This window comes from Centruroides sculpturatus, unplaced genomic scaffold, assembly GCF_000671375.1.
Source record: "Centruroides sculpturatus isolate CEXI.00-Female unplaced genomic scaffold, Cexi_2.0 scaffold444, whole genome shotgun sequence".
Classification (NCBI taxonomy): domain Eukaryota; kingdom Metazoa; phylum Arthropoda; class Arachnida; order Scorpiones; family Buthidae; genus Centruroides; species Centruroides sculpturatus.
The window spans coordinates 126,607-136,631 of NW_019384864.1; the positions used below are offsets into that span (position 1 = coordinate 126,607).

Genomic DNA, 10,025 nt, shown 5'->3' on the forward strand with positions numbered 1-10,025 from the left:
TAATTAACCAAAAAATAGAACTACATATAAAATTTAATTCTTATTTTTCAATCTTCAAAAGTAAGGATTAACGTCGAAGTAAATATATTCAGCGTCATCTTCGAACTCCATATTTTCATCTTTATAACGTTCTCTGATGATCCATTGCAGTGGTCTGTAACGATTTGCCTGAGGATTAATTCTTATTTGATTTTCAGGAATGATATCGTCTTTGGAAATTCTAGCAATCATTCTACAAAAAGTAAACTTCGTTGCGACTATAGGAAAAGACAAATGAACAAATCCCTGTCTAGTACACGTAAGTATTAATTTGGAGGTCACCCATTTATCCAAATTGTAAGAATAACGTAATTGTACATTCACTGTATTTTTACTATTATGAGTGACAGGGAGATAAAAACTTCTGATATAACAACTTTCCTTGACCGCTATTTCACAGACGAATCGAATATTATCTCTGACGTTCTTTCTTTCTTCAACGACTTCGGTGCCTCTGTTTGCAATACGAAAACCACATTGAAGGCTGATCTTCGCTTCTAGGACACTCGATCGTACAAATATTCTGTGGAAGGAACCACGTTTCGTTCGTTTGAAAATAGCATCTTATCGCATCTTTCTCTAAATCCGTTAAGATTGGCTCGTTGAATACCATACATTCTAATGATTCTGGTGGCATTATTAAAAATCTAAGCTTCGGGATGAAGGATCTCATGACTTCTCGAAGAGACTTGTTCCGAGTAACTCTTTTTTTGGCCCACTGTAAAACGACATTGAAGATATCTATCTCGTTTACACGTCTATATATCGGTCTTGAAACGAGTCTGTAGATAGTAATTCCACTGCAATCTAGCCATTTTTCTGAATTAAATATTCGATGCCAATCAGAATCGAACTTCTTCCAACAAATAAATAGTAACTTAACGTCTTTGTTTTGATCAGCAAAATCATACACGTGACAGACGTCTTCACTCGTCAATTGCTTAATCACGTACTTTCGGCATTCTGTACTTAAACGATTTATAAGTAATCTTGTAGTTACGAAGAGTAAGTTTATTGCATTTGTCGTAGACGTGATATTTGTACGTCCTTCCTCTAAGTATCTGTAACAATACGCGGTAGTAAATAATTACGCTTAAATACGTTACAGAAGCAATATACGAGATTTACAGCGTGTTTATGCAAAATATTTACGACTTACTCGTGTATTTGCTGCAAAATGTCTGTAGAATATGGTAAGTAAAACGACATTACTTGTACATTTGAGTGACGACGAAGCATGGCTGATATTCTCGCACTTTCTTTAGAAAGTATGGATCGTGAAAACATTATTTCTTGTTTGTCCTTGCAAATAACTCTGACGAAATCCATTCTTATACGTTTATTACGAATTCTTAAATCTTTTTATAAGAAGAGACAATTGAATTAAAGGCAATAATGGACTCGCTTCTCAGAATTGGCTTGTTACTGACATACTATTCATTGTTTACGTGAAAGTAATTGTTAATGATAAGTATTCCACTAAAAACTTCAGAATAAAATACCAACCTATAGGTATTTCTTTTATTTCAAAAAGTATTTTATTTTGTGTATTGTATCCTTTCAGTTTTATTGTTTATAGTAGACAAAACAGTAAATTTGTTTTATTTTACGTGTGCCCCACTCCGTAATCCGTAATAATGATAGCAAAATCAAACACGTCAAAGGACCACATTGTATTTCTGATTTAAAAATGCCGCAGCACAGTACGTACTGTATATAATCACATATGACAGAAATGTAAGAATGCAAACCCTGCAGAAAAATGTATATAATTGTGTCCAAAAGTTTAGGATCTAACTTACAATAAAATTTAAAATAATTAATCTATAATAAAAGAAACTAAATCTGTTAAATAAAATAAAGCAATTTAAAACAAACAATACATTAATTTAATTATTTCTGCATATACAAATTATATACTCGCATTTCTATACAGTATTATCATTAATTTAATTTGTCTGGTCAAAAGTTTAAGACCAAATGTAAATTTAAAATATTAAATGTATTTTTTTAAAGTGTGAATAAATATATATAATAACATAAAAAAGTCTAAAGTATGATTATATCTAGAAATTATGGGAAAAACAAATTTTATGCGTAAACGAAACCAGTGAAAAATATATTTTTCAGTTTATTTCAATTCCTCATTAACCTATCGAATCCTCCCCAGGACTTTTACTTTGTAGTTTACAAAGACATGAGAGAAGTTTTCAGAATAAAACAAAGATTTTTAGTGTGCAAATTTTGCGGAGAAACTGCTGACTAATAACTCCTTTACACAAATCAGCAGTGTGAAAGAGATTTTCAAATTGGTTCAAGATTTTCATATCTTGAACCAATTTGAAAGCTGGCATTGTCAGTCCACCGAACAAAGAATCTAGTGAATATATTGCTTCGCAATAAGTGAGAATTTTGTGTGGCAATTCGTTTACATTAGGATTATTTGTTTTTGAAGTTATCACTGAGAACAGATATTTTTCCAGAAACTTTTTTTATAATAAACTATAACTAGTCAGATAATGCTGTACGTTTGCTTCTTCTCTTAATGAGTCCTCAATATCTTCTGCATTTAGTGAGATAGTGTCCACTAATATTTTTTTTACAATTAGAGGGTGAAATGAAAGTACTAGTACATTTTCTATTTTTACCATCAATTAAGGAGTGTCAAGAGTTCTGATTTATCATTTTTAGAATTTCCGCTCACAGTTATTTTAGTCAAGTCATTGAACACTGAATATCTAAGGGAGTTTTCAAACTGTGTAAAGTACATCCGGAATACCTGTTGAAATCTTCTTTATTATGAAGAAAAAGAATTCAAAGCTCAGTTCAGCAATTTTCTATATTCTTAACTGTGGCAAGCCGTAATTGTGTAACATGATACTTAAGTGCATTCCCATTCAAAACTTGACTTATTGTTGACATGACATTATTTATCTTTGGACACAATCTTTCCTTTGCTTTAACCAAGAAAGTAAACGTGCGGATATTCAGCCTTCAGCAGCAGCTCTTTGTCCTTTTCAAGTTATTTATCTTTTTGAGATTCTTCTTTTAGTTTTTGATATTGGCATGTTGGATAGTGTAGATGATGTCAATTTTCTCACTCATGGGATGCTTGACATTGTCCTGAAGAAATAAATATTTATATTACAGAAAAATATTTAATAATTATTCAGTAATATATTTATATTATAGTAACTGCATATGGTTACGTTTGAATAAAAATCATAAAAAGAGTATCTAATAAACAATTATCTACAGCAATACATTCCTTTTCTCTTTCTTGCTCTTTGTCACCATCAGAATGTAAGTCACCATCATTATCCATAGGCGTCACGATATCTTCAAATCTTGTATCTACAGTAGATACCGGACAATTGCAGAAAAATGTTCAGAATACCCATATTCTTATCTTGCTAAATTGTTAGTATAACATTATGCAACAGTCTTCTGGAATTAGGATTCGTGTAATCGTTTTCACAAAAATTCTGGGAGCAAACACGCATATTAGGAAGTGAAGTTAGTGATATTAGGAAGTGAACTTCACTTCCTAATATCTTCAGTAAATGTTCTCTATTAATTGCTGTTTGCCAAGTCTTGAATCTACAGTAGTTCATATTGAAATGAAGAAGAAGCAATTTTCAAATATAATTGCTGCAATTGTGTTTCGCATTCGTGATGCAAGAATATAATATACCGGGTCTGCTCAACCTATCGTTCAGTTAGTTACACATACTAAATACAGTAGAGCGTCGTTTATCCGAATCAATTGGGGACTGGGGTTGTTCGGATAACTTATTTTTCGGATAACCGATTATGTACGAGAAAATATATTAACCTATCCCATCCTGAAATTTTTCTCCGTTGCGTGTCGCTTTGCGTTGAATTTTCGTCGATGTTAAGCCTAACGTAAACTTTTTAAAATAATAATCGTGACTATTGTATCGTTAAAAATTATTTCTTTATTTTGTACAAAATAAATATATTGAAAAATATAAAAACAATAAAAAAATTATACTTCAGAACTTAATTTAGTGTCAAAAACGTAAAATATTTGAGTAGCCCAAGACACAGCCAAAGATTGCAGCGCCACAGCACTAGCGAAAATTTAAATTTGCCGACTGGAATTCTTTCGGATAACCGACGCTCTACCGTATAATTATTTCGGTGCTCACACATATGAAGAGTTTGAGCAGCCTAGCCCTGTACTGTACTATACTTTATGTTCTCACTGCTTTATCAACACTTACTGTTCTGGTTCCATCGGCACACACAAAAAACACTTAATTCTTCCGTGAAAGAGTTTGCTCTTCGGTTCTGGAAGATATAGCAGTTTGATGCTTTTTCCCGTCATATAAAAAGCCCATATCATAGGTATTAATGTAATATCTTATTTACAGATAATGTTTGTGGGGACCAACTATGTTAGGTAAATCAATGTGCGTAAAATCTAATTAAGAGTGAATTATACAGACTTGTAGCCAAGATAATAATTTACTATTATTCCGTGTGAAATAGCATGTTCAGTATTATGACTAATGTAACATTTATAAATTAAATACCTAAAAATATAAAAGAAATGCATAACTCGCTGTTTAATGTGAAAGGCTTAAATAACCAAGATAAACGACTGTATAGAGAGGATCAGTTTCCGACACACAGTCACCTGAATCGTATTCTCACAGTATAGAATCTGTTTTCCTTGAGTACTGTAATTTTTATATCTGTAACTCAGTTCAGTTTTGACAGCATAATAAAATACTAATCGATTTTCCGTGCAATAAAACGTGTAATTTCCTCTAATTATCCAGCCGAAAGATAACCAGAATTAACTACAATATATTATGACCGACTGAAAAACATTTTATGAAAATCGAGATTAGAATTTTTCACATTAATATCCAAATCTATAACTGATACTACAATATGGCAAAGTTTATTCCTTTATTTAATAAATGAAATGAAAAAGTTAGCGAAGTTAAAATTTAAATTCCCAAGTAAGTAAATTGTACTATAAACTACCATAAAGAAGACTTTTAATGTTTAAACCGACAAAAATAGTTCTGGTGCGATTAAATTAGAAATGACCGACTCACTCGTTTTATTTATTAATGTAATACTTAGCATTAACAATTACTCTCACATAAACAATTAATTTAACGACTAATATATTAATAACATAACAATACTGTGAAACGAGTCCATTATTGCTTTTAATTCAATTCTCTCTTCTTATAAAAATTTTTAAGAATTCGTAATAAACATATAAAAATGGATTTCGTTAGAGTCATTTGCAAGGACAAACAAGAAATAATGTTTTCACGATCCATACTTTCTAAAGAAAGTGCGAGAATATCAGCCATGCTTCGTCGTCACTCAAATGTACAAGTAATGTCGTTTTACTTACCATATTCTATAGACATTTTGCAGCAAATACACGAGTAAGTCGTAAATATTTTGAATAAACACGCTGTAAATCTCTTACATTGCTTCTGTAAAGTTTGTAAGCGTAATTAATTATTTATTACCGCGTATTGTTACAGATACTTAGAGGAAGGACGTATAAATATCACATCTACGACAAATGCAATAAACTTACTCTTCGTAACTACAAGATTACTTATAAATCGTTTAAGTACAGAATGCCGAAAGTACGTGATTAAGCAATTGACGAGTGAAGACGTCTGTCACGTGTATGATTTTGCTGATCAAAACAAAGACGTTAAGTTATTATTTATTTGTTGGAAAAAGTTCGATTCTGATTGGCATCGAATATTTAATTCAGAAAAATGGCTAGATTGCAGTGGAATTACTATCTACAGACTCGTTTCAAGACCGATATATAGACGTGTAAACGAGATAGATATCTTCAATGTCGTTTTACAGTGGGCCAAAAAAAGAGTTACTCGGAACAAGTCTCTTCGAGAAGTCATGAAATCCTTCATCCCGAAGCTTAGATTTTTAACAATGCCACCAGAATTATTAGAATGTATGGTATTCAACGAGCCAATCTTAACGGATTTAGAGAAAGATGCGATAAGATGCTATTTTCAAACGAACGAAACGTGGTTCCTTCCACAGAATATTTGTACGATCGAGTGTCCTAGAAGCGAAGATCAGCCTTCAATGTGGTTTTCGTATTGCAACAGAGACACGGAGGTCGTTGAAGAAAGAAAGAACGTCAGTGATAATATTCGATTCGTCTGTGAAATAGCGGTCAAGGAAAGTTGTTATATCAGAAGTTTTTATCTCCCTGTCACTCATAATAGTAAAAATACAGTGAATGTAAAATTACGTTATTCTTACAATTTGGATAAATGGGTGACCTCCAAATTAATACTTACGTGTACTAGACAGGGATTTGTTCATTTGTCTTTTCCTATAGTCGCAACGAAGTTTACTTTTTGTAGAATGATTGCTAGAATTTCCAAAGACGATATCATTCCTGAAAATCAAATAAGAATTAATCCTCAGGCAAATCGTTACAGACCACTGCAATGGATCATCAGAGAACGTTATAAAGATGAAAATATGGAGTTCGAAGATGACGCTGAATATATTTACTTCGACGTTAATCCTTACTTTTGAAGATTGAAAAATAAGAATTAAATTTTATATGTAGTTCTATTTTTTGGTTAATTAAATAAACATACAAAATTTCCTTTGAAACCATACTTACAATTTTCGTATTACTTTGAAATTCGTGCCATAAACTAGCTATTATCTAAGAATAATCATCAAATTAACCACTCACACTCCCACCTGACCTTCCCCGGGCGATATAATCCCGTAACGACGCGCCACTAACGTCAAACAGTCGTGGATTTTCCAGTCACAAAAAACGAAATCACGGGACGAAAACATTGCAGCTAACGCCCAGCTATCTCTCCAGAGGGTGGGCAAGCTAGCAAGTATCTCAACTTTTTCCTCGTCCCTTACCCACAAGTTTCTTAATACGCGACTGTTTGCTCGTTTATCGAAAGGTTTCTGTGAACCAGAAATCACAGATGATGTTTTAGGGGTTTGAAACTTCCATTACCATGTTCTACGCATGTTCCTGAAATACCATGCTCTGTTTGATGGCTAACCGACTCTCCAGTGAACTACTGTAGCGTTTTGAGCACTTTCGAATGTTGATTTCATTAATTCGAATATAGAATATGTCAAAGCACGGATATATTGTATGTAATAAATTTGTACATAATCTGCTACAGACATATTACAAACTAGGAATAATATGCTCCTATTAAGTTGCCGAAATGGCACCATAATAAAATCGCAAACATATTTTAATTTTTAAAAACATTTAAACATATGTTTTAAACACTTTCGTGCTTTGAGGATGACCGAAATTTTAGATTTTGACCAATGTTAAAATCAATACATTAGTATATAATTCCTTTTAGCTATTGTATCTCAGTGGCGCGTTATAGCTACATGGGGCCCAGGCGATTTTGAATTAGAGGCCTTATGTACAGAGTTTATTTCAAACATTTTTCTTCAGAGGAATTTTTTGGGAAAAATACTTTCTTTTAAAAGATTGGTTCAGAGCCCTTGGAAATTTTCCTTTTTTTGTCCGTAGGGATAACGTGCCGCTGCGTTAACTCTGAAGGTTTTCTGAAGGTTGTCGTCAAAAGGGTTGACAAAATTTTTAATTTCTTCAATCCTTTACTTATAAATTTATTAAAAACGCACCTTTAAAATTTCCCAACCTTCAGTTTTGGAATTTGTAAAATAGGTTACGGAATGGTTACATTCTAAAATAGAATATACAATAGTTTTGATGTGATTTCGGACTTTAAAATAAGTTGAAAACGTTTCTGGACATATGAAAATTAAGATTTTTTTTTCTTTGTGAACTGCAATGTTTGAACTACTCTGGAGTGTTTAGATACATAAAATTGAATAAGCTGCATTAGTTGCTGAAAAAGAAAAAAATCTAGCAATGAGTTTCGTATCTTTCCGGGCATTTATGAGATTTTAATTAAAAAATAACTTTTATGTTATTAAAAAATAAATAAATAGTTTCTCCATCCTCTTGACACATATACTTGTATTTATTTCTTCTTCGGTGATCAACACGGTCGAAATCACAATACAGTATTGTTTTTCACGACAAATAGTAAATATTAATTCAATTAATTAAAAAAAAACAGAAGAATAAACAATTAAAATTGATTTTCTTCACTTTATTAATATCGATGCCTTATAAGAATGCATCTCTTAAATTTAGAAAAATTGAATTATTCTGATATTAGAACAATAAAACAGTGAATTTATTGCTTACAATAAAATGTCATTTGTTAATCTTAATACAATGTAACACGCTTAACAATAAGAAATTTTTAAAAATAGCTTTAATAAAAGATTGATAAAGTTTATGTTTAAAACAATAAATTAAAAATTATAATTACGTCTATTATTGATAATTTTGTGAAATTTTTCGTGCAGTGTCTGTCAATAAAAGTCGTCCACTAGTTGAAAATTGTCGTAGTAGTTTAAAATTTCCCACAGCATTTTGTATATCCAAGGGGAAGAAATATAAAAGAACGTTGTTTGGATGACGGCCAACATCACGTTGCTAGGGTGGTACCACCTACCACAACCGGTACCGGTAACAATCATTCTGAAAGAGTGAACAATTACGTTAAACGATTGCAATTATTCTGTAGTAAATTCTATGTGTAAAGAGGGGATGTTTTCGGTTAACGGGACACCAGAAGATTATCGCGATAGACAATCGCGTTTAACAATTTAGCCCACTTGACTGTTTGTGGAGTACTTGATGTTATATAGTTTTAGGGGGTGTGAGGGCTCGCCCCACCCGGGCTCTAAGGTGCGAGTGATAGGAGTACAAAGGCGCACGTCTACATACGAAACATGTAGAATAGGCGGTAAACTGATACGTGTTAAAAACTGGCCTGTGGAGGCGTGGGGTGATGCGAAATCCCTCATTCAGAGCTGGAATCTTACCAGTCACTGTACATATCGGCTGGAGTCCCATTAACCGAAAAGTACTTAAAGAAGTAATTGTTACCTCAACAATTTCATCATTTCACAAATCAAAAGAAGATACACAAGAAATATGTTAAACAGCAGAAAATGGATAAATTCGAACCATTCTGCATGGGACAAGTTCATAATTTTAATCATCGGCAACGTCGATACGTTCAAAAATGCAAAGGAAATCAATATTAATATCTGAAATTATAATAGTTACATGAAGTACAATGAAAACTTTCTTCTCACTTTAAGTGCAGGTGTACTTTACCTCTTTGATACTTACATTAATCATCGAAGAGTTCGAATTAAATGCTAAGAAGCCTAGCATTTTCAATAAAATAGTAAAATGTTCTCTTGAAAAGTCCATGGTAAACTCCATTAATGATAAAAACTCGCACGAAAATAATTTAAACAATGTAATTCTTAAGAATGTTGTATGTCTCACTATTAAAAAAAATGTGTGAGTAGAATATGCAAAATATAAGAAAGAATGCTTCAGAAAAGTTCATTAAATTATTTGTCTTCCAAAAAATTCTTAAATTAACAATAAAATTTAAATGATTAAAAACAATAAAAAATAATTGAATACTTTTTATTGTTTTCATTAAACATAGTTTATATGTTAATGATCTTACGTGAAAATTAAATTAACTAATTAGACCTTGCTTATAAATAGAACTTATTATACTGATGTAGTTTATGATTTGCAAAGAGAAAAAGCCTTAGTCAAAAGTTAAAACAAAATACAGTAGAGCGTCGATTATCCGAAAGTCAATCATCCGAAAGAATTCCAGTCGGCAAATTTAAATTTTCGCCAATGCTGTGGCGCTTCAATCTTTGGCTAGGTCTTGGGTTACTCCAATATTTTACGTTTTTGATACTAAATTAACTTCTGAAGTATAATTTTTTATTGTTTTTATATTTTTCAATATATTTATTTTGTTTGTACAAAATAAAAAAATAATTTTTAACGATACAATAGTCTT

General features: G+C 31.7%; 2 protein-coding genes and 1 long non-coding RNA gene across 3 annotated transcripts in view; 1 reads left to right on the plus strand and 2 right to left on the minus strand.

The window, feature by feature from the left end:
• Positions 1-11: 11 nt before the first annotated feature.
• On the minus strand, positions 12-1,479 carry LOC111630733. The gene is made up of 2 exons (XM_023374883.1): positions 1,199-1,479; positions 12-1,100 (listed from the first exon to the last, which is right to left on the minus strand). Exons 1-2 carry the CDS (start codon positions 1,366-1,368, stop codon positions 476-478), a joined length of 795 nt encoding a protein of 264 aa, XP_023230651.1. The 5' UTR covers positions 1,369-1,479; the 3' UTR covers positions 12-475.
• A 3,713-nt stretch (positions 1,480-5,192) lies between these two features.
• LOC111630748 lies at positions 5,193-6,703 on the plus strand. The gene is made up of 2 exons (XM_023374900.1): positions 5,193-5,477; positions 5,580-6,703. Exons 1-2 carry the CDS (start codon positions 5,308-5,310, stop codon positions 6,622-6,624), a joined length of 1,215 nt encoding a protein of 404 aa, XP_023230668.1. The 5' UTR covers positions 5,193-5,307; the 3' UTR covers positions 6,625-6,703.
• Positions 6,111-10,025, minus strand: part of LOC111630751 — a 6,330-nt gene continuing 2,415 nt past the window's right edge. Inside the window, exons 2-6 of the long non-coding RNA XR_002757579.1 lie at positions 9,323-9,483; positions 9,074-9,237; positions 8,451-8,662; positions 6,381-6,481; positions 6,111-6,239 (exon numbers count right to left, since the gene is read on the minus strand). This is a non-coding gene — a long non-coding RNA (uncharacterized LOC111630751). The remainder of the gene's footprint in view (positions 6,240-6,380; positions 6,482-8,450; positions 8,663-9,073; positions 9,238-9,322; positions 9,484-10,025) is intronic.